Raw genomic sequence first — 25627 nt, 5'->3', positions numbered from 1 at the left:
CATTTAGATATGATCTTGTTCTTGTTCCTTATCTCTAAGAAATGTTTCATTTTCTGAACAAACCTTTCTGCCAAACCTTTTATGGTTCAGTGATAGCAGCTGATCAAATATTTTGAATCCCATTCTCCTTTAGATAGTCTGTAAACTCCATGACATAAACATTACCAGTGTTGCTCCAGATAATTAATCATCGCAAAGGTCTCCCCAATCTCTCAACGGTTTTCTCGAAAGATGTTATCTTCATGATGGTATCTTCAGGGCATTTAGTATGTGCATCAAATACTATGAAAAACATTTGTCCTTCCAGCATACTCAACATGGCCTTTCAGGTCATTCCCATACATCTACCAGCACGAGCAGAAGTAGATTATAAACCCTTGCACAAGCTCCACATATTCCCATCTTGTCCTCAATTTTGGAGTCAAGTCCTTGACATCAAAAATCAACTTGAGACTTTCTCCTTCATTGTGACAATGCTAGTAACCTTTGTATAGTTGGTTTAACATGGGTTTCCTTACCTGTGGTGGAATGATGAACCTCATCCTGTTTCTTTGGAAAGCTCTAGCACCTGAGACACATGGCTTCAGCTCTAGACTGTTCTTTTCCATCATTTTTGATAGTAGTGAATCATTTATAGTGTACTTTTTAACTTGTCCTGTTATTGGTGTGTTCTCAACTGATTCAAAGCAGAAAATATCAAAGGATTGTTTGTAGTCGACTAAGTTGTCAAAGGTAATCTCGAAAGCCAATCAGCATTTCCATGCAAATTGGATTGCCATTTGTTAATTGTACAAATATGAGCCGACAGCAACAGTACACACCTCTACAGACAGCTCACTGCTAGAGAAAGTATTCCTGTGACGTTATGGGAATAAAGTGGGATGCTTTTCAGAGAGTTGATGTAGACTTGATGGGTCAAATGGCCTCTACCTACGATGTAGAGACTCAATGAATCTATTGACTTCTCCTCACCCTTGCATAATGTGAAAGAAATGACTGCTCCCACTCCATATGGTGATGTACTGCATGTTATTTGCAATGTAAATTTGTATCAAAATTGCACAGAGCTCCTGACTGTAATAAATTCTCTTTGGCTTGGGTTAAGGCTTTTTCACATTGATCTTCCCATTTCCAATTCTTGATCAGCTTAATAAATTGTACAATGGCTTGAGAATAGTTTCAAGATTTCCAGCTAGTCGAGCAAACAAGTTATTGATTAAAAGCAAAGAATACTCAGTACCAGATGAATATTGACCTTAAAACCAGCCCAGATGCGTACCTATCCATCTTTCTTCATCAAAGGCATGAGACATGTTGTCCAGTCACTCACATTCACAGATTCAAGAACTCCCAACCTGATCAGCCTCTCTAATTCTACCCTGACCGTTGGTCTCATTTCATAAGGTACTGATCTAATGTGACAACATTTTGCTTAATTCTAATCCTTCATTTTCAATGACAGGTTTTCTCCACCCCCGCTGGTGATGTACAACAACTAGCTAGTTTGCAAGCCTCCTCCAGACCAGATCAACCCATCTATGACAACGGTCTTGTTTGAACCACCACAACCACTAGGATCCTTTTCTCCCCAGACACACAATTCTGGGACAACACTGCCACTCCTCTATGGAATACCCTCGATCATAAGGCTTCACCCTTCTTGCCATCTGTCCCTCTTGATCTACCAGCTCTATGGTCTTTTCTGGCAATAGCAAGTTAAACGTGGTTCTCAGCTGGCAGTTAATCATTAAGGACGCCGAAAACTGGGTCATCACATGTAGCACGTCCCTATATGTGCTGAGGAACTCATTGATTTGCCATCCATTAGCCACCCCTCCGTCCTTATGAAGGCTTTCAGGTCTGCTTTGAGGTATATACAGATCTTCCCAGCTGGCCATTTGTTGCAGTGCAATAGGGACCAATTTCACATGTCTGATTCTATGATTTTCCAGGTACTCTTCAAATTCTTGCACCACAATCTGTGAACCACTATTACTAACAACTTGTTTGGCGTTCACAAATCTGGCAATATTTGATCTAGACAGTCTCTTGTTGTTTCCACAAATACAGACTTCATGTCCGTCACCTCAGGCCACATGGAGTGGGCGTCCACGAACAGTAGTAGCACTTGTCCCACAATCAGACACACAAAATTGACATGAATTCATTGCCAGTGTTTGAGGCCATTCCAATGGGTGAAGGGTCATAACGGCAGCACCTTTCTTACTAATGCACAGGATTTGCATGATCTCACTTTTTCCTCAATCTGGAAGACCACATTCAACCACCAAATGGAGGAATGGAGAAGTGGAGGATGGAGAAGTGGAGGATTCGATAACTGCCAATGAGACACCCCCATTCAAAAAGGAAATAGGCCAAAAGCAGGCAACTGACCAACCTAAGTTGGAAAATGTGGTGCTGGAAAAACACAGCAGGCCAGGCAGCATCCTCGGATGCTGCCCGGCCTGCTGTGTTTTTCCAGACCACATTTTTCAACTTAGGTTGGTCAGTTGCCTACTACTCCAGCATCTGCAATCCTCACTTTCTCCTAACTGACCAACCTAAATCTATTGTTGGAAAAATATTGGAATCAATTATGAAGGAAGTAAAGCAGTACACTTGGAAAACCACAACTTAATCAAACAGTGTCAGCATGGCTTCATGAAAGAGAAACTGTGACTGACTAATTTAGTAGAGTTTCTGGAGGAAGTCTAGATTAGAGTAGATAGAGGGGAACCAGTAAAAGGTGTTGTATTCGGACCTCCAGAAGGCGTTCAACAAGGTACCTCAGAAAAGCTCAAGTCATAAGATAAGGGCCCAGAGTGTTACAGATAGTATATTAGCGTGGATAGAGAACTAGCTAATGACAGGAAACAGCAAGTGGGAATAAACAGTTCTTTATCCAATTGGCAACCTGTAACCAGTAGGGTTCCACAGGGAAATTGCTGGGACTGCAACTGTTTACAATATATATTAAAGGAACAAAGCAAATGTACTGGAGCTGAATGGGCAAATGACAAAAATAAATGGAAAGGCAAGTTGCAAGAGGGATACAAATAGTTTGAAGAGATATTGATAGGTTAAGTAAGTGGGCAAAAAGTTGGCAGATGGAGTATAATATGGGAAAATGTGGGATTATTCATTTTAGAAGAAATAAAAGAACAAAGTATTATTTAAATGGAGAAAAACTGCAGAAAGCTGCAACACAAAAGGGACTTGGGAGTTACTTGTACATGAAACCCAAAGCAAGCACACAGGTGCAGCAGGTGTTCAGGAAGCTGAATAGGATATATGCCCTTATTTCAGGAGGGTCAGAATATACAAGTAGGGAAGTCTTACTGCAACTGGATAAGATGCTGGTGAGACCACACAGAGTACTGTGAGCAGTTATGGTCCCCTTAATAAAGGAAAGATAGCATTTCATTAGATGCAGCTGAGACCAGGATGATCCCAAGTATGGAGAAATTGTCTTATTAGCAAAGGTCGAACAGGTTGGGGCTCTACTCACTCGAGTTTAAAAGAATAAGAGGTGATCTCATTGAAATACACAGGATTCTTAATGGGTTTGATGGGGCCCAATGTTAAGAGAATGTCTCAAAATAAAGAAGTGCCAATTTAAAACTGGGTTGGGAACAAATTTCTTCTCTCAGAAGGTTGTGTGTCTTTGGAACTCCTTGCCAGAGACATGTGGCAACAGAATTCCTGTGTGTACTTCAGCCTGAGATACAGAGAGCCTTGATCAATAGAGGAAATCAAGGGCTATTGGGGGAGGGGGGGCAAGAAAGCAGAGGTGAGGAATGTCGGATCAACCATGATCATAGTGAATGGAGGAACAGGTTTGTGGGATCAAATAGCCTACTCCTGTTCCTATTTCTTATGACTTTAGATCTGCTTCAATTTTGTTCGATAGAAAAAAAATAGAATCTGTGTAGGAGGTCCAACTTTCTACATTTTTATCATATGATCTTACATCACCGAAATTTCATGCCTTTTTTTTAAGAAATGGGAAGGGCCTCCATAACACTATGTACCACAAAAATCTTAGTATGACTTTGCTTCATCCCTTTTAAACCAAGCTGCTTCTGAGGCTGCCTGTTTCTTTCCAAGTCTAGACTCCTAGCTCAAAGCATTTCCCTCCATGCAGGTTAACTTGTTTCTCAGGAGTTCGTCTGGAGCACATGGTGAATTTCTTGCATATTTCAGAATGTAATGAATAGGGTACCCTTCGTTGTCCAGTACTTTTCGAAAGCTGAGAAACTACACCATGTTCTTCGCAGCCGGCAACACATTATCGATGAGGATGAGCACCTCACCAAGACCTTCCCTGTGCCTCCACTTCTTGCCTTTAAACACCCACCAAACCTTAAAACAAATCATTGTTTGCAAACTGCCCACTCTTCAGGACAACATCGGACTACAACACCACAAAACCCTGTCATGTCAACTGCTGCAAGACATGTAAGAGGGTTGACATGAATACCACCAATGCACGTGGGGACATTACCCACCATGTATGCGCAGGTACTTGTGACTCGGCCAATGTTGTTCATCTCATATGCTGCAGGCAAGGATGTCCTGAGGCATGGTATATTGGAGAGAACAAGCAAACGCTACAATAATGAACGAATGGACACCGCACAACAATCATCAGGCAGGGATGTTCCCTCCCAGTCGGGGAACACTTCAGCGGTGCGGAACATTCGAGACAGACACAGACACACACACACACACCCTCTCAGGCGTTTACGCCATCACACTTACTTTATCAAGCTTACACACATGCAAACACATTCTCACATGCACAGTCACCCACACAGTCTCTCCTGCATGCGCATACAAGCAGAATTATATTTACAGATACGTTCTACTTTGCTCAAAAAACACATAACCTACAATCAATCCATGTAGTATTCTATAAATCCCGCTTTAGAAATAGAACTAATCTGACTCAAAATTGGGACAGAGACAAACTTTAACCTCACACCTTTAATGCACTGAGCTGAGATGGCACCTTTTGTTAGAAAACCTGAAATTATCTTGAGAACGTGACTTAAAAGAAGTTCTGGGATTCATATATTAAAGAACCAAAACAAGCAAACCCTTTCTAAAAGATGAAAGGCTTAATATAGGTTTATCATTTCAGCTACACTTATATTCCATCTGTCAAGTTTTTGCCAACTCACTTAATTGTTTGATATCCCTCTATAGACTCCTTGTGTCATCCTCACTACTTGCCTTCCCACTTACCTTTGTATCATCCCCAATCTTGGTGATAGCATATTCATTACCAATTGTGGCCCCAGCTCGGATTCCTGTGGCATTCCATTAGTTACAGGTTGCCATCCTGAAAATGCCCCCTTTATCCTAACTCTGTCATATATTACTTGGCAAATCCTCTCTCCATGCTCACATACTCCCACAAACTGCATGGGCTCTTATTAGATTGCGTGTGTAACTTTATTGAATGCCTTTTCGAAATCCAAATGTATTACTGATTTCCCTTTACCTACTCTTCCTGTTACCTCCTCAAAGTACTGCAATGCTGACTCTGCTCAATTATGTGTTTCTAAAAGCTCAGCTATCACTTCCTTTACAATAATAATCTAACACCTTGTCAATGACACATCATGCTTGCTAGCCTACAGTTACCTGATTTTGTATCCCTCTCTTTCTGAACAAGGATGTTACATTATCAGATTTCCAATCCTAAGGATTCCTGGAAGTTTGCCACCATTATCTCTGCATACACGTCTCTCAAAATCCTAGGACACAACCAATCAGCTTTCAATTCCATTTTTCCCTGAGTATTATTTCTCAAGTGATATTTACGGTGTCTGTTTCCTGTTCATCTTTAGTTCCTTGATTTAGTATTTTCAGTAAGTTATTGCATCCTCTACCATGAAGACTGATGCAAAGTACCTGTTCAACATTACTGCTATTTCCTCACTCCCCATTTTTTCCCTGAGCCTCAAAAGAAGCCAATGTTCACTGTTGCCTCTGTCTTCTGATATTTATGTTACTTGCTAGTTTGCGCTGACGTTTATTGCCCCCAAGTTTATTTTCTCCTTTCGATCATTTTTTTAAAAATGTGAAAAAGTTAAGTGGTACTTTTTTTTCCCCTTTCAATTGATTCTGTGCTTAACTCCCTTCAAATATATTCAGGGTAGTTTCCTCGAACAATATATTGTGATTTTAATCAGGAATCAGACAATTTTTGATCTGGTAATGAGGCAGGTTTAATAAATGATTTCAGAATTAAAGAAACCCTCAAGGGAATGTGTTCCATTCTTTTACTGTATCATAGATAGTTTTTAACAGAAATACAGACAGAATCACCTGAAATCAATCAGCAACCAAACTGTGATTGGTTGGCTCAAATTGCAAGTACGTAAATCAGCTAAAATTGAAATACACTTGACATCAAATAGGAGAAAATGGGAAGCTAAACTTCAAATGATACACTCCTCAGAATTAATTAAAACAACCAAACCTCAATGAGTCATCAGTAAAGTCTAATAAAAGATCAACTTACTTTCAAACAGCTTTGTGCTGTGCTACTCCCTTAATAATGGAAACATCGGATATTCAAAATAAGGTCTACTTAATGAAGAGATGTATTTAATTATATAGGGAATTAAAATTACTCAGTGCTATGTTATGTATCATGATTTTATTTTAGTTTAGAGATCACAGTGCCTCAAAAGCTTGGGTTCAAAATCTACATTTTTCTCCAGCAGCAGGGAGACTATTAGCTCAAGAGCATTATCAGCTACTTATATGCCTCTCACAGTATGGAAAATTGCCTCATGTGTACAAGACTGACTATAATCTGAAGTATACATTTCCTCAAGTTTCTTTTCGCAGTTATGTTTTCTTCAAATTTTCAATTTCATTCTCCAACATTCTTCAAAAATAAAAAACACTTTCAGGTATATTTTCAGAATTTTAATTAAGATTTAGTTTTACCCCATCTTCATTTTTGCAACAAAATCATTTTCCTCAATAAACAAGTCAGTTTCCAGGCTATAATAGTCTGTTTGTTTTTAATCAATGTAAGAAATGCCTGAAAATTAAAAGCTGATGTTTGACATTGATAGTACCTTTAAAAGAAGAAATTAGTTAATTGAGAGGACAATGGTTTTGGTCATCCTAAAAATTCCAAAATAAATAATTTCATATAACCAACTAAATATTTTTTTCCAAATTGTTAATAAATGTCAGCTCATCTCTGTACTGTTACAGAATTTGAAAAAAATTTCCTTGCCTCTTCGAGCGCATCACCAAATTACCAAGGATCACAAGCAATGTCTGTATCTCTTCTCTCCTCATTTCAGAAGGTTGGACTATTGTCTTCCAGCCTTATGGTCAAAATACTGCACATTGATTTGCCATTGGTTTCTGCAGAAGTGGTTCACCACAAGGGTCTCTTCATGCTCATCAAGTATATATTGGATGATTAACACACTAATAATCAACCTGCTTGGCCACATTATAAACACACCTTCCATATTCAAAATGTCCTGGCATGGGACTGACTCACAGTCAGAGCTTCTGGTCTAATAGACAAATGCTACCACTCGACCACTGAAGTAGGAATCCTACTTTACTAATTACGTTTTTTTTTAATTGCAGCTCTCAACAAGAAGCATAACAGACTATGAGCATAGCAGGAGCGAGGTGGGAGGATTAAGATAAACATGGGATACTGGGGCACTGTAAAGCACTTTATTGGACAAGTGAGTGCTGCAAAGGATAAACAGTAAGCATTTGTGGAAGGGATTAACTGTGTATTGAACAGCGAGCATTAGCAACACAGATGGCATTGCAGATTGGAAATTTGGAGGGAGCCAAATCTTTTTGCTTACACACTTCAACAAATACACAGTCAACGCATCACTGATTAACTTACATTATAGAGAGCAAAAGCAGCTCAATGAATCTGGTGTGCCTGTGCCAGCTGTTTAACAAAGCTTGCCAATTTAGTCCCTTCATCAGGTTTCAAACCAAATCCTGCAAAACAGCTACTTTCAAGTGCATATCTAACTGTGACCAAGAGTTTCTATGGTAGTGTAAGGCAGTTCACACTTAAGGAGCGTCAAAAAGAAAAGAATTGTTCCTGGGAGGAGATAATGAGGATTTACGTAACAGTAATTGGATGGTCTCTAAAACATGTACCAGAATTCTCCAGAAACAATGATATGTACTCAGCCAATGTACCAAGGAGTCGTACATGGCAAGTCTCATTTGCTCCAGAAGTGTGGAATGACATCTCAGAACAGGTTGATTAGAAATATCTAGAGTGGACTCAATTGAGCTAGGAGGCCAGGGTTGAAATACCACCTGCTTGAGATGTGGAATGACATGGTTGAACAGATTGATTAAAAATATCTACAGTGAATTCAAAGAGCCTTAAAATGCAGTCTACCCAGGAGACCCAGATTCAACCCCCAACTACTCCAAAAGGTATTTGTGTCATATACCCCTGAACAAGGCTGATGAAAAATACCAGCAGTGGCTTCCAGTAGTTTTTCCATCACTGTTGTATTTAGTTGCCAGGTTTATCCATCTCCTTAAATTGAAACGGGGTGCAAGAACTACAATTATTCAGTCCACGCAGACCACTTACTGGAACCAAGAGGAATCGAAAGATTGTGGACAGGGCTTCTTCTTATCTTAGTTTCTTTCAGCAACCAAGAATGTTGTTCAACTGGACCATTTGATTTGTCAACTGAATGAATGATGGTGAACTATATAGAACCTCCTTTCGATATATTTTTATCCTACCCAATATTTCTACTGCAATGTCAACTTCATGCTCTTCTTTTGTCAAGACAGAAATAAAACACTCAACTGTTCTTTTGTCACGTCTTCTGCACATCAACCTGTCTATCTGAAATCTAATTGGCTCCACCATTTCCTGAGTCATCCTTACAGGTTTTATATGCCAAACAAACATTATCTGACCAATTAAATCTTTTCAGTCTCTTTGTCCTTCTTGTATCCTTTTTCAATTTTCCCAACATGTGAATCCTTGGTTTTAATTCTATTCTGGCCCAGGCACTGGTCAGCTTTCTGAATTTTATTTTAACATCTATTTCCTTTGTTAGTCAGGATGCTCCAGCATTGGAAGCCCCCTGTACAAACAAGACTTCAAAAAACAAATGTAAGGAAAGACCTCCTTATTTTGTACAAAGCATTACATCTATCTCAAACAATTGCTACATACACATTTATTTTCATAAATGAATCAAGCATTGACTTGCATCCACCCATTTAATTTGAAAAAAACTTTGCCTATCTTCTCGTAGTCGATAAAACCAGTATGGTCAATGACTTTTTATAAAATGCACATTATTTCACAAGGAACAACAATCAACATAAAACATTCCATGGGTATAGTATCTTAGCATACCTTTTATTCAAAATCTCATTTTTATAAAATATTCATTCATGGGATGACGGCATCGTTGCCAGACCAGCATTTAGTACCCATCCCTAACTGCCCAGAGAGCAGCTTAGAGTCAACCACATTGCTATGGGTCTGGAGTTACATGTAGGCCAGATCAGGTAAGGATGGCAGTTTCCTTCTCTGAAAGTCAAAAGTGAACCAGATGGTTTCTTCCCCTTAAACATCAGCAATGGATTCATGGTCATCATTAGATTTTCATTTTCAGATACTTCATGACTTCAAATGTGATCATCTGCCATGGCAGGATTTGAACTTGGATCCCTAGAACATTACCTATGTCTCTGGATTAACAGTTCAGTGATAATACCACTAGGCCATCACCTCCTTCTATTTACAATATTTGCAAATAGAATTCCAAAACCACTTTCAGAAGCCATTGAATTTTTAACCCCTTGTTAATTTGACTTTCCAAACTGAAAGACATTGCTCATTCTCAACTATAATATTATTAAAGTGACAACGCAAGAATACTCAAAAGATTAACATTGCAAAGCATCACTATAAAGACCTAGCTTTGTGTTCTTTGGTCACCTAAGGATAGAAACTCAAAGCATGTACTTATCCACCTTTAAAGATCATAAATGCTTTATTTGCCCTTCAAAAATTCTCAACTTTAGGGAGATTCATCATAGTACTTGTCTCTAATACACCAAAGGTAGCATCAGGTCTATTCAGAGTACACAAGCAATTCAATCTGCCAATCATGCTTTGACTCCTTGAATATATCATCTTTCTGTGAGAAACTAGTGTGATTATTTGGATGGAAGTAACACTCTCTAAATAGAAGTGTCAACTTAAAGTTAGTCAGGACACACTTTGCTTAACATCTAAGCTAATAGATTTAAAAAGGCCCTACAAGCCAGAATCTAATTTCAAATTCTATTCTAATATAAATTACAAGATGTTTCAAATTAACCAGTACCATCCCATAAGTCATAAAAGTGTATCAGGAAGATGCCCAAAGGTTTTCCTTTATGATAAGAAATAAAGCAGTGGAATCTGTTTTTAAGTTGAACAAAGCTGTTTAGCGAAGCAGATCTCACCAAAAAATAAACCACCACCACTCTAGAATTATCATTTTGGCCACAGACACTTTTTATTAGTTTCCATAGGCTTAAATTTTGGACCTACTCCTCTTTGGGCTATTAAAATTATGAGGTTTATAAAATTTGTTATGCTTTGGAAAAGCATCTTTAATGGACAGGCTCATTACAACTAGTTCTGAAGTCTGCTTGACAATTGGCAAAAATCAAAAAGAAGCCCAAGTTGTGTTACTGCGGTGATGTGAAGTGCTCACTGTTAGAGCAACCACTGAGTTCACAAAAAGTAAACTCAAGTCTCCTAAAATCCTAGAAAGATCTCAGATGCATTGGGTTGTTAATAGTTGTGCTATAAACAGTCGGTTTACTTTGAATAGAAGTGTGCGTTAAGGTCGAAAATAGCTTATCAGCATTCCTATTTGGGTACAAGGTGAAAGGCCTTTTATGTTACCATTGGGTACAGCACAGAGTGAGCATTTTTGAGTTTGAGGATGGCACTAAGATTGGTGGTATAGTGGACAATGAAGGAGGTTTCTAAGAGTTCAAAAATCTTGATCAATTGGATCAATGGGCTGAAGAGTGGCAGATGGAGTTTAATTTGGATGAATGCAAGTATTGCATTTTGGTAAAACAAAGGAGAAACTTATATAATTAAAAGTAGGGATTTGGGTAGTGTTGAAGAACAGAAACAGCTCTTGGTTCAGGTACATAATTCTTTGAACTTTGCATCATATATAGATAAGCAGTTAAAGGTGTTTAGCATACTTGCCTTCACTGTTCAGTCTTTCAAGTATCAGAGTTGGTATGTTATGTTGAGGTCACACAGGACATTGGTGGGGCCTCCTTTGGAGTACTATGTCCAGTTCTGGTCACCTTTTTATAGGAAGGATATTAATAAGCTGCAGAAGATTCCGATGATATTTGGCAGGAAAGGAGGGTTTGAGTTATTAGGAGAGGCTGGATAGGCTGCGACTTTTCTCATTGGAGCATAGGAGGTTGACGGGTGACCTTACAGAGGTTTATAAAAATCATGAGAGATGGATAAAGTGAATGGCAGGAGTTTTTTCCCTTGGATTTGTGAGGGGGAAAAATAAAAATTAAAATCTAGGTGGTATATTTTTAAAGGTGAGAGGAGAAAGATTTAACAAAGACATGAAGGGCAATTTTTTTTTCTTAAAACACAAAGTGGTTCATGTGTGGAATGAACTTCCAGAGGAAGTGTGGATGCAGATACAGTTACAATGTTGAAATGACAAGTACATGACTAAGAAATAGTTGGAGGGATATGGGCCAAGTGCAGGCAGGTGGGACTCCTTTAGTTTGGGATTATGATCAGCATAGACTGGTTGGACTTAAGTGTCTGTTTCCATGCTTATGACTATGATTCTAACAGGCTCCTTAGCTTTGTAACATATCACAGACAGAGGGAGACAGCTTCTAGTCGAGGAAATGCATCCTGTAGCCATCTTGATACATTAAGAAATATATTCAGGTATGGTCAATGGGGAATCATTAGGGCAAATTTCACTGCTGGTAGTGGATTCAGGAAACTCTCCAAAACTAAATACCCGAAGGCTGTCACTTAAAATTCATATTTGGTGAAAACTCTTCTCGAACCATTCATTCCCCTGCATGATCTTCCTGTTCCTCGAACAAATTCTAGCACATACCAAGATAATCAAGATTACTTTTCAATGTTTTATTTGTTTGCTTAGCTCCTCAAAGTGTGCCTGAATCCTTGTCTGATATGTATTATTGGTCCAAGCATAGTCCATAACTTCCTGATGTTCCCCTTTCATTACTGTGTTCTGCAACTGTTTAATGGTACCCTTGGTTAGAGGCAATTTTTAAAAAAAATATAAACATCTCTAAAATTTGAAATAATTTGGGACTTGCGATCAGTCAGAAATTTGTGCTAGTTAGGACATGGGCAACAAAATTCCACTGATTCTTACCTACCTAATCTGGCCCCTGGTGAAGCACCAATTTCAAAATTCTCAATCATGTTTAAATCCCTCTACTGCCATGTCCCTCCCCATTGCTGCAATCTTCTTCAATTGTGGACCTCTGATGCTGGGCCACTTACACATCCCTGACTTTAATCAACCCCACAGTTGGAGGCCTTGCCTTCAACCCACAACATCCCAAATTTTGTAAACACCCCTCCAAATAACTTGTATTAGATGCTCTTTAAAACCTATCTATTTAATCAAGTTTAAGAACAGTGTATAAATTTAAAGTTTCATTCACATTTATATTCACATGCTTGGGGGTGGGGTTGGAGGGGGGAGAGAAAAAGAGAGACAAGAGACACGTAACTTTAGTTACATTTTAGAGTTGCAATATGGGTTCAGTTCCAGAAGATCTGGAGGCCTATTTGTATACAGGTAAATGCATTTTTAATGAGGTCTTCTAACTTTTGAAGTGAGGGAACAATGATTGAGTGTTTCTAAAAAACAAGGATAAAAACCATGCTTTTGGCTAGTAACAACAGTATGGTGACACAGACAAAGTGGTTCATTTGTGGAATGAACTTCCAGAGGAAGTGGTCGTTGCAGGTACGATTACAATGTTGAAAAGACAAGTACATGATTAAGAATGTATGTGGGTGCGCCAGATTGTTAAACTCTTTCATCGTGAATCTTAATATACTGAAAACTGAGCGTAGAAAGCTCATGTTTGTTGTGAAGTAATAGAGAGTTCAGGTTGCTGTTTGATTTAGGTATCTCAGGTAGAGATACCAGCCGATGGAAGAAGCATTTAGTGAAGGTGCGGAAACTAGTTGTAGCTGTGCCAGCCTGCACACAAAATCTTGATATGGTGACAGTGGTAACCTTTCACTGACGTTTTATGGCTTTTTTATGGATATTGTTGAGATAAAAGGAATAATCTAAGTTTGAATCCTTTTGCAAATATTAGCACTGAAATCTTTGCAACCTTTTCATCTGATGTGGTATAGTTCTTTTTCCCCCCTCTTGATAAATGAAAATTTTATTCTGCACTTTGAAAGATGCTTGCAGACTCTTATGTTCAGTAACTGACCTCCATGGTCTGAAAAATAAACGTTGAGTCGATCATTCAAGGTTTCATCCAGAGGCTGATTTTCCAGTGTTAACATCACCTGAGAGCATAACACCAAGCTATTGGTCATGATCGCAATAACTACTTTTGTGGCATAGTGTCAAAACGTTTTAGAATGCTTCTGTCAAACACCTTGGGATGTTTCACTGTACTAAAGGAACTATATAGTTATTGTTAGAAACAACATTTAACCATTGGAAGAAACTAATATTCACTGGGGTTCCCCCCCCAATCCCTACCACAGAGTTGTTAAGTCTCAGGATGAACTTCCCCAACCTATTTAATAATCAGGATGAATTTGAGTAGAGTTCCATATACACCATCAACTGGATCCAACACCATAGCCACACACAGAAAAGGTTCCAGATGCAGTATTTGCATGCTTAGAGTTGGAAAAGCAGAGTAAATTTAAAATGTGGTGCTCCAAATGATCTTTTTTCGGTGTGGAATTCATAGATTCAAGCAGCATAGAACAGGCCCTTTGGCCCATCAAGTCTGCACTGACATAACTATCGCTAAAGGTGCGCTAATCCCAATTTCCTGCACTTGGCCCTTATCCTTGAATGTTATGATATTTGAAGTGCTCATCCAAATATTTTTTAAAGGTTGCAAGGTTTCTGGTCTCCACTACCTTCCCAGATTCCCATCATCAGAGTGAAAAAATCTTTTTCCCCCCAAATCCTTGCTGAATCTCCTGCTCCTTTGCCTAAAACTATGCCCTCTCGTGATTAACCTCTCATCCACGGGAAACAGCTGCTTTCTATTCAGGTTGTTCATAGCCCTCAGTCTAATACACCTCAAATCATGCCTCCCCCCCACCCCCCCTCATTCTACTCTGCTCTAGAGAGACATCAGATTATCAACAGTTAATTTTTTTTTAAGTTGAGAGAACACAAAGTAAGTGCACCTGGACAATGAAAGTATTTCCTCAGCTTGATTTTTTTAAAAATAAGCAATTGAAATTTGACAAAATTTCAGATGAATACCAGTCTACTTAGTCTCTCCTTAAAGCTCAATTTCTCCATCCCAGACAACATTCTGGTGAACCTCCTCTGTACTCCCTCTAGTGCTACCTTCCTATGGGGAGGTAACCAGAACTGCACACAGTACTCCAGGTGTGGCCTGACCTATGCTCTGTACAACTCCAAAATTACTCTTTGCCCCGACTGAGGAAAGCAAGTGTCCCAGATGCTTTCTTAACTATATGTTTCACAGGCTCTGCTGACTTCGAGAACCTGTGAAAATTACCCCAAGATCCCGCTGTTCCTCTAAACTACTCATTGTCCTGCCATTCATTAAATACTCCCTCATCTTGTTTCTTCTTCCAAAGTGCATCACCAAGCACTTATCAGGATTAAATACTATTTGCCACTAGTCTTCCCATCTTACCAATCCATCTGTATCTTCCTATAATGTTGGTGTTGTCTGCAAATGTGTTCAATATTCCCCCTACATCATTGTCTATATCATTTATATATATCACAAACAATAAGGGTCCCAGAACTGATCCTTGTGATAGACCGCTTCTACCACTATCCTTTGTGTCCTATTACTAAGCCAGTTTCTGTACCATCTTGCCACGTTTCCCTGAATTCCGTGTACTTTAACTTTATCTATCAATCAGTCTCCAATGTGGGACCTTGTCAATAGCTTGGCTAAAATCCATTTAAACTACATCAGCTGAACTTCCCACACACTTGATCACATTTTCAAAATCTCTAAGACATTTGTTAAGCATGACCTCCCTCTGACAAAGTCATGCTGATTATCCCTAATTAACCCATGTTTTTCAAAGTGGGTATTAATTCGCTCCTTCAGAATTTTCTCCAATAGTTTCTGTAGTTGGTTTATTAATTATAAGACAGATGATTATCAAACCATTTTATTCACTTGAAAATATTCCAAATTTCAATTGCTTATTAAAAACCATTCAAGCTGAGGAAATATTTTCACATCCAGGTGATCTTAGTTTTTTTAGCCAAGAGAACACAAAGTAACAGTTGATCATCTATGAAGCACTTGAAAAATTAATTCTGCAAATTTGTATTCAAGCAACTTTTCAGATATCTTTTCATATATGATAATGCACACTTCCAGTTATGAGCCAGGTTATCACTCTCATATTGACACGATAGAAAATTCTGCACATGCTCAGACTGTGGAATTACCCTGCTAATGGAAACTAATAGCAATCTCTTCTAAAACTACAAAGCCAAAATGGAAGGAGGAAACCATAATGAGAAATAAAAGGTTGATGATTAGACTGGTAAGACTGAGCAGTAACAGTTAATGCAGCTGATCAGATAAGAAGATCAGGAGGATTAAAAGAATGGGGCATAACAGTAATGTTAGAAGGGAAAAGAGAAGGGTAAAATAATAAAGTTTTTGGGAATCGAGTACTGAATAGAATAGAGGACACAAGGCACCAGAACAGAAGATCAAAGAGGCAAAAAGGTCAGCAGGAGTTGAAGGTTGGGGAAAAAGAAACAACAAATGAAAATGCATGAAGTTGTGGGTACTGCTAAGCTGCCGAGGCAATACAAGCAGCATGTGATGATCATAATTTTTCCCACTATACCATCAGCTCTCAATAAAACACAAAGAGTTCAAAAGAAGACAATCAGAATAGTAGAGAAACTTACAGATAAAGGAGACAATAACAAAATCACAGGAGAAAACAAACACGAACAATGCTGCATTGGATAACCATAGCCAACCTCTTTGGGCCTATTTAACTCCTCACCAGTCCTCCCATTTTAGAATTAGAATTAGAATTTGAATCAGAATCCCTACCGTGTGGAAACAGGCCCTTCAGGCCAACAAGTCCACACTGACCATCTGAAGAGTAACCCACCCAGACCCATTCCCCTACCCTATGTTTACCACGAACTAAAAACCTTCACCAAGCATAGCCAATTGCCCTATTCTGCACATCTTTGGATTATGGGAGGAAAACTGAGGAAACCCACGCAGACACGGGGAGAATGTGCAGACTCCACACAGAGACAGTCTCCTGAAGCTGGAATCGAACCCGGGTCACGGGCACTGTGAGGCAGTAGTGCTAACCACTGAGCCACCGTGCCGCCCTGGAACAGATTTAATCAACAGATAAAACAAAAGAATCAATGAGAAAATGACACTTTAAATTTTCTACAAATACAGCTTCACTTTTTTCAAGCGGTAGTTGGAGTGGGAGGAGCAACAGCAAGAACCAGAGGCTCAATGGGAAGGTAAATTTTACAAGATATAAAAGCTTAGCTCAGGAATAGGCACAGTGCACACTGAGTGGGAGCAGACATTGGAATTCTAAGTAAATGAAGGGCCTGTTTCCACACTGTAATGTAATCTAATCTAATCTAATCTAAAAAAAGATATAAAAGCTTAGCTCAGGAATAGGCACAGTGCACACTGAGTGGGAGCAGACATTGGAATTCTAAGTAAATGAAGCTTTATATTTGGGTAGTTGCTTTACCGAAACACTATGGGCGGCACGGTGGCACAGTGGTTAGCACTGCTGCCTCACAGCGCCTGAGACCCGGGTTCAATTCCCGCCTCAGGCGACTAACTGTGTGGAGTTTGCACGTTCTCCCCGTGTCTGCGTGGGTTTCCTCCGGGTGCTCCGGTTTCCTCCCACAGTCCAAAAAGATGTGCAGGCCAGGTGAATTGGCCATGCTAAATTGCCCGTAGTGTTAGGTAAGGGGTAAATATAGGGGTATGGGTGGGTTGCGCTTCGGCGGGTCAGTGTGGACTTGTTGGGCTGAAGGGCCTGTTTCCACACTGTAATGTAATGTAATCTAATCTAATGTAATCTAATCTAATCTACTCGGGTAGTATCTAACATTTGTCCTTCTCCTCTAACCAAACTAAGGTTCCGTGTGCTCATTGGTAAGGTGACGAGTTTCTTTGAGAGGGACAGAGAGATTGAACATGTAGCTATAGGGATGGTGCAGGAGGGTGGGTTTTGGATTCACCTGAACCAGAGCGGTACCAACATCCTGGGGGCAAAATTTGCTAATGCTTTTCAGGTAGGTTTAAACTAACTCAGCAGGGGGGTGGGAACCAAAATTGTAGTTAGAGTACACAGGACGATGAGCGCAGCAAAGCCAGAACCAAGATTTTAAGATCGCAAGAAAGCACCGGCAGGCAAGAAGTTGTTTTGAATTGTGTGTACTTCAACGCCAAGAGCATTGGAATAAAGTGGGTGAACTTGCAGCATGGATTGGTACCTGGGATTTCAATATTGTGGCCATTTCAGAGACATAGGTAGAACAGCAACAGGAATGATTATTGCAGGCTCTGGGATTCAGATGTTTCAGCAAGAACAGAGAAAATGGTAAAACAGGGGGTGGTGTGTGGCACTGTTAGTCAAGGATAGCATTATGGTTGCAGAAAGGACGTTTGAGGACTCCTCTACTGAGGAAACATAGGCTGAGATTAGAAACAGGAAAGGAGAGGTTACCCTGTTGGGAGTTTTCAATAGGCCTCCAAATAGTTCCAGAGATGTAGAAGACAGGATAGCAAAGATGATCCTCGACACGAGCGAGTGTGACACGATGGTTGTTACGGGGGACTTTAACTTTCCAAATATTGACTGGGAATACTATACTTCAAGTACTTTAGATGGCTCAATTTTTGTCCAATGTGTGGAGGGTTTCCTGACACAGCATGTAGACACATTAGCTTTGGTTTTGGTAATGAATCTGGCCAGATATTAGATTTGGAGGTAGTTGAGGACTTTGGTGATGGTGACCACAATTCGGTTAAGTTTACTTTAGTGATGGAAAGGGAAAGGCATCTACCACAGGACAAGAGCTGGGGGAAAGGCAAATATGATGCGATTAGGCAAGATTTAGGATGCGTGGGCACAATAGAAATGTGAAGCTTCTTCAAGGATCAACTACTACAGATCCTTGCTAAGTATGTACCAGTCAGGCAGGAAAGAAATTGTCAAGTGAGGGAGTTGTGGTTCACTAAAGAAGTTGAATCTCTCCTCAAGAGGAAGAAGGTGGTGTATGTTAGGATGAGATGTGATGGCTCAGTTAGGGCACTTGAGACTTACAAGTTAGCTCTCTCTTTAGGTCTTTCCTGGCTAAGAAGAGCCAGGAGGAGACGTGAAAGTCATTGGCGGATAGGATCAAGGAAGATCCTAAGGCTTTCTACAGCTATATCAGAAATAAAAGATTGGCCCTAATCTTACTCTAGTCAATCAAGCATAGTAGTGGGAAATTGTGCATGGAGTCAGAGGAGATGGGGAAGTGCAAAATGAATACTTCTTGTCAGTATTCACACTAGAGAAAGAAAATGTGGTCAAGGAGAATAAAGAGGTACAGGCTACGAGATTAGATGGGCTTGAGGTGCATAAGGAGGAGGTGTTCACATTTCTGGAAAGGGTAAAAAATATGCAAGTCCACTGGGCCAGATGGAATTTAACCGAGGATTCTCTAGGACGCCAGGGAGGAGGTTGACGAGCCTTTGGCTTTGATCTTTATGTCTTCACTGTCGACAGGAATAGTGCCAGAAGACTGGAGGATAGCAAGTGTTGTTCCCTTGTTCAAGAAGGGGAGTCGAGACAACCCTGGAAATTACCCTGATCGTGGGTAAAGTGTTAGAAAGGGTTATGAGAGATAGGACTTATCATCGAGAGATGAATAAGTTGATTCAGGATAGTCAACATGGTTTTGTGAAGGTAGGTTGTGCCTCACAAACCTTATTGAGTTCTCTGAGAAGGTGACCAAACAGGTGGATGAGGGAAAAGCAGTTGATGTGGCGTATATGGATTTCAGTAACGTGTTTGATAAGGTTGCCCTCAGTAGGCTAATGCACAAGATACGCAGGCATGGGATTGAGTGTGATTTAGCGGTTTGGATCAGAAATTGGCTAGCTGTAAGAAGACAGAGGGTGATGGTTGATGGGAAATGGAGTTCAGTTACCAGTGGTATACCACAGGATCTGTTTTGGGTCTAATGTTGTTTGTAATTTTTATAAATGATCTCGATGTGTGCATAGAAGGATGGGTTAGTAAATTTGCATGACACTAAGGCCGATAGAATTGTGGATAGTAATGAAGGATGTTGTAGGGTACAGAGAGACAGAGATAAGCTGCAGAGCTGGGCTAAGAGGTGGCAAATGGAGTTTAATGCTGAAAAGCGTGAGGTGATTCACTTTGGAAAGGGTAACAGGAATGCAGAGAATTGAGCTAATGGTAACATTCTTGGTAGTGTAGATGAGCAGAGAGATCTCGGTGTCCAGATACACAGATCCTTGAAAGTTGCCACCCAGGTTGATAGGGTTGTTAAGATGGCATACAGTGTCTTGAATTGAAGTCCATTGTAGATGGGGAGTCATTTGAAAGAAACAACCACAGTGTGTTAGCTTTTATTGGTAGAGGAATAGAGTTTTGGAACCACGAGATCATGCTGCAGCTGTACAAAACTCTGGTGTGGCCGCATTTGAAGTATTGCATACAGTTCTGGTCAGTGCATTATAGGAAGGATGTGGAACCTTGGAAAGGGTTCAGAGGAGATTTACTAAGATGTTGCCTGGTATGGAGGGAAGCTCTTAATGAGGAAAGGTAGAGGGATTGAGGCTGTTTTCCTTACAGAGAAGGTTGAGAGGCGACTTAATTGAGAAATAAGATAATCAGAGGGTTAGACAGTGAGAGCCTTTTTTCTTGGATGGCGATGGCTAGCACAAGTGGACATAGCTTTAAATTGAGGGGTGATAGATATATGACAGATGTCAGAGGTAGTTTCTTTACTCAGAGTAGTAGGGGTGTGGAACGCACTGCCTGCAACAGCAGTAGACTCGCCAACTTTAAGGGCATTTAAATGGTCACTGAATAGGCATATGGACGAGAAATAGTGTAGATTGGATGGGCTTCAGATTGGTTCCCAAGGTCAGTGCAACATCCCAGGCCGAAGGGCCTGCAATGCACTGTAATGTACTATGTTCTATGATATATCCTCAAGCTCCACTTCACTGCACTTTGTTTTTAATTTTTTTTGTCACAGTTCTTAATTGTTTTACTACTACAGATAAAGATCTACTGCCCAATTCTGCTGGGAAGCCATGCTCCATGGCCCAATCATGGTTGTTTCTTTCAAATGACTCCCCATCTACAATGGATTTCAATTCAAGACACTGGGTTAGGGATACTCCAAGTGAACATCATACTACTTTCAAGACAACATTTATCTAACCACAGCATCTCAGACTTGGTTCTTTCCGAATCGCTATCAGCATTTCTCTACATGTTGTGGTTCTGTTCGCTGAGCTGGGAATTTGTGTTGCAGACATTTCGTCCCCTGTCTAGGTGACATCCTCAGAGCTTGGGAGCCTCCTGTGAAGCGCTTCTGTGAACTTTCCTCCGGCATTTCTGCATGCAAAGACTGCACAAAACACTATATAGGACAAACAGGAAGACAGCTAACGATCCGCATCCATGAACACCAACTAGCCACGAAACGACACGACCAACTATCCTTAGTAGCCACACACACTCAGATGACAAGCAACATGAGTTCGACGGGACAACACTACTATTATAGGTCAAGCCAAACAGAGAACAGCCAGGGAATTCCTAGAGGCACGGCACTCATCCACAGATTCAATCAATAAGCACATCGACCTGGACACAAGATATCGACTACTACAACGGACAGCTGGAACTGACAACTGGAAGCGGCAGATTCAAACCACTACAAATGCCGGAGGAAAGATCACAGAAGCGCTTCACAAGAGGCTCCCAAGCACTGAGGATGTCATCTAGACAGGGGATGAAACGTCTGCAACACAAATTCCCAGCTCGGCGAACAGAACCATAACAACGAGCACCTGAGCTATAAATCTTCTCATAAACTTTGATTTCTCTACATGACCAGCTCAAGAAAAATATGCTATTCCCTCCACTCAACTCTTTCCTGCCAGTGCCCTACTCTGAATCACCAAGAACTCAAGTAGCACCTCCTCAACAACAAATCGCAATAGACACTTCATAGCCTGAGGCCAAATCACAGGGGATCTCTGAGGAACTGGTGTAGAAAACTGTAAGGTACCATTTCAATAAGGATCCAATCAATCAATCAATTAAAACAAATAAACTGTTATTGAACGCATTCACAATATGTATGGTTATATGACAAGAAAACTTAGTTTGACTATCACCAAAGTTGTTGCTTTGAATTCTGCAGAGAGAGGAGCACTCACTGTCAGGCGCAAGCAAGAACCCAGTTAGCAAAGCAATATTCCAAGCTACACTCACGAAATGGATCTCTCTGATAGGGCTTGCTGATTTTCTGCAACTGCCTATCACATATGAATTTGTTATAGAAGCTTCATTACTTGAGCTCACAAAAGATTAATAACTCCATAACAGCAAGGACAGCACCTGAAAAAGGCCAGATTATCCTCTGTGTTGTTCAAGTATTATAAGTCCCACCTGTTGCCACACCATCATAATGCCCCATTCTTCTGCTAGAGAGAAGGATCCGTCCCACAGGTTATGCATGATGCATCCATCATCACATTATGAACACAAGAAAATGAAGACGTGCCACAACATCTGGGGCATCTCATTCCTCAGATTCATCAGTAAGAATTTTATCAGTCATTCTAAACAGGCTCTAACAACTCACAATCAGATTCTAAACGGTTACAGTGTGGCTTCAGAGCAAGCAGCAACCATCATTCTACCTTGCTGTCATGGATGTCACATTAACAGTCAACACCATGAACAGGAAGACCTCTATGGATATAAATGAGAGAAAAGAAACAGGGCTGCATCACTGTCCTTTTTGGCCTCGATCCTAATGACCCAAGTCACAGAGTTACATAAAAGCATCATCCTGAAAGCAATATTTCCTCCAACTTCAGGTGTACTATATGTGACCAGTTTGTTGCCTTGGACAGTTACTTTTAAGACAGATGCATTACCACGCTTGAGCGCATATTACAAGGAAACGCTGCTTCTGCCGAGACACCATCATGCAGCAACCTCAAAACCCACAGGCACAAGTTAGGCCCTTCAAATATTGAGGTTACATGAAAGAAACAAATATTTAAATGGATCTCATATTTCATTACCAAAAGGAAACACTGCTTTGAAGTATGGCCTCAGTAACTATGAGATTTTATTCAGTGTACATTACAATATATTAACAAAACCTTGTAACTGCACAGCAATATGTCTACAGAAACAGCAAACTAAGGAACCAAAAAAGTTCTAGGTTTTGAAAAACTGCCAAGATTTCTTGCCTCTGGAAGCAAGATTGACAGTGTTACTGAAGGATAGCAGTCTCAGTATCATAAATGTTGTAAATTCAAATTATCAGGTATAATTTTGGAGTAACGACCTACAACTCCCCCATCACAAATGCCAGTGTTACATATTCTTGAAAATATGTTTACGACACAAAAGATGTTTACCATCGATAAACTGAGATATTGAAAAGGTTAAAGATCTGGAGATGGAAACTTACATGACGTTAGGTTATTCGAAGTATTGAAAGAAGTTTTCCAGAGTAACTGAAAATCTTTGAATTTAGAAATGTTCTTTGAACTAAGTATGTACATAGACAAAAGAACTAACAGCCACTGTAAGAACTGTTGAGCCATAATTTAATTTGATTTTGTAATGCTATTGGCCATTATTTTGACATTCAATAAATAGACAAAAAGTGGCTCAGATGTTTACTTCCTGAACTAGTGTCCTTCAATGGGCTCAAATGCTTGACTGAAAGCCAACAACAAAAAAAAACATAACAGTATTTTTCATTAGTTAACAGGACATATTTATCAATCAGAATGCCTCATGTCCTCGAGAAATTTTGGCCCAGCAGATAAATTGCTAGATACATAACACTGAAGTCAGACATAAGATCTCTAAAGGAAGCATTTACCTTTGTTTAAAAATCTAATATACACACACACACTCTAAGATTATGTAATGGCCAACTTTAGTAAGTCAGTTAACCCAACTGTACTGTCACACAATTAGCTATGTTACAGAACAACTTCAAATCAATGCAAGAAAAACAATGGATTTCCAAGATTTGCTATCTGTACTTCGTAACATCACTTCACTAAATTGAGAGTTAAAGATTTCTAATGTCAAGGCATTTTACAAACCAGACTTACACAAATCACCAGAGCAAAGATCTTTGTATATTTGATGATTTGTAAGAACTCTCGTCAAGATGGATCGCATTGCTCCTCCCATCTTAGTCAGATCTTCCAGAAGAGAAATCAGGGGTTCCATCTGTTGGAGTGTCTTCTGGAGGTCTCTTTCAGTTGCTGGATCAGAATCTATGGAGGAAGTAGAAATAGAGAGGACATTTTGATTAAAGTAAACTTATAACTTTAAGACAAAGAGTAGCCTAAAAGTAAGTCTGTTTACTAAGAATAATAAATTACAGATTCTAACCACATCTAGTTAGTGCAAATCAGCAATTCACCTTTCATAGATATCAAATCATTTTGCTGAATCTGAAAAGATTAAGCTGGATGGCAGCAAGTAGTTTTTTGTTCTTGTTAAAGGGACGAAAGGGTAATGTCTAAGCCTTTGAAGCAATGATTATCTTGGTCATTCTGTTGTGCAAAGTATCAGAAGTGTGAGTTATGAAGAAAACCTGAATGCTTCAGCCTTTAAAGTAAGCATTTCTTGAGGCTTGCAAAATACCAACTGGAAAAAAGTTAATCCTTATCAATATTTTAAGTTCATTGATTAATGCAGTTCAAGACAATGAGTGCAAACGGTTCGTCAAATTCAGGACGAATCTGAAGGGTTGTAACAGAATACTCAATAAGGTTCCACATAATCTGGATAGGAATAGAGTGATTCAATTTTCTACTGCTCAAGTTCAATTACATCAGAGGAGTAATATTCATATTTCTAATGACAAGGGGAATGATGAAATAGCTTTTGACCAGTTCAGTAAGATGTACATTGATAAATATTACCCATTGTTTTTCGCTTCATGTGAAATAGGGTCAGACGGGGCTAATATCAGAAGGGTTAATATTAAAATGTATCAACAATCTTGAAGTATTGTAGTCTCTGCTGAGAATGATGGGAAATTTGACAAAGGGCAGTCTGGGATATTAGCTCAGCAGCTGCAACAATAAAAGCCCCAACAGACTGTTGAAACATACTATTCATTGCTATACAAAGAAATACAATGTAGGGAACTGAATGCCTGACTAGACAGTTGAACCATGGAAACAAGCAGTTCCAAGGCCCAACAGTTGAGATTAAGAAATATCTTCTGTGTCCACAAAACTCATCATGATGTGGCATATGTGTTGGTGTTATGCAGTCCACGCCTAATGGCTGCCGCAAAACTAAACAGTTATGAACTATAAACAGGTGCTTAAAATTCTGTACTACTGATAATTGAGTGACCAACATCTTGTTCCATGCCTACGCTTAAAAAAAAGGTTGTTGCTTATTTGATGCAGACTCAAATGTAGTCAATTCTTACCACCACAAGTGGCTCAGATGCTTGTGCCAAATTGAACATCGAAAGTGGAAGGATGAGTATGTTTACTTTACTGTTAGACAGGCAGATCAGTATTCAGGATGGGAATCTAGTGCACCACTCAAGAATCTGAGCCAAAAAAGTACACGTCCACGGGGCAGTAACTAAAGATGACACAGCTCCAGGATCATAGTTCCATGGGTAGATAAAAGAATAATACTGTTCAGGGTACACCAGGTGACTTAATAAATGGATTTAATGTATTGGCAGTGGTCCATTCCCACAAAGAACGGGAACAATTGCAGGGTAAAACAAGTCCATTTCCCCACAGGGAAATAGATACGGTCACACTTTAAAAAAGGAACAATTCCAGACAGAGCTCAAAAAGGGAGAACTGGATCATTTCACCAATAATTGTGAATAAGGACAAGACAATTTTATGCAAAATGACAAAGGAAAGCTGGGATCCTTCATCGACCCTGGACAAAATCGAAGAGCAGTGGAAAGATCACATCAAAAAAGAGAAGGGAATGATTGCCAAATCAGAAAAACATGGAGGTAGG

At 39.7% G+C, this 25627-nt stretch overlaps 1 protein-coding gene across 10 annotated transcripts in view; it reads right to left on the bottom strand.

The window, feature by feature from the left end:
* Window positions 1–25627, bottom strand: part of ubr3 (ubiquitin protein ligase E3 component n-recognin 3) — a 351638-nt gene that overhangs the window by 299151 nt on the left and 26860 nt on the right. For all 10 annotated transcript variants that reach the window (XM_043693670.1, XM_043693671.1, XM_043693672.1 and 7 more), the window contains exon 3: window positions 23725–23892. In XM_043693670.1, the coding sequence (XP_043549605.1) occupies window positions 23725–23892 (168 nt within the window). The remainder of the gene's footprint in view (window positions 1–23724; window positions 23893–25627) is intronic.

The sequence above is a fragment of the Chiloscyllium plagiosum genome, chromosome 7 (assembly GCF_004010195.1).
Source record: "Chiloscyllium plagiosum isolate BGI_BamShark_2017 chromosome 7, ASM401019v2, whole genome shotgun sequence".
NCBI classification, from domain to species: domain Eukaryota; kingdom Metazoa; phylum Chordata; class Chondrichthyes; order Orectolobiformes; family Hemiscylliidae; genus Chiloscyllium; species Chiloscyllium plagiosum.
The sequence above is the reverse complement of the archived record's forward strand: the minus strand, read 5'-3'. Positions and strand labels throughout refer to the sequence as shown.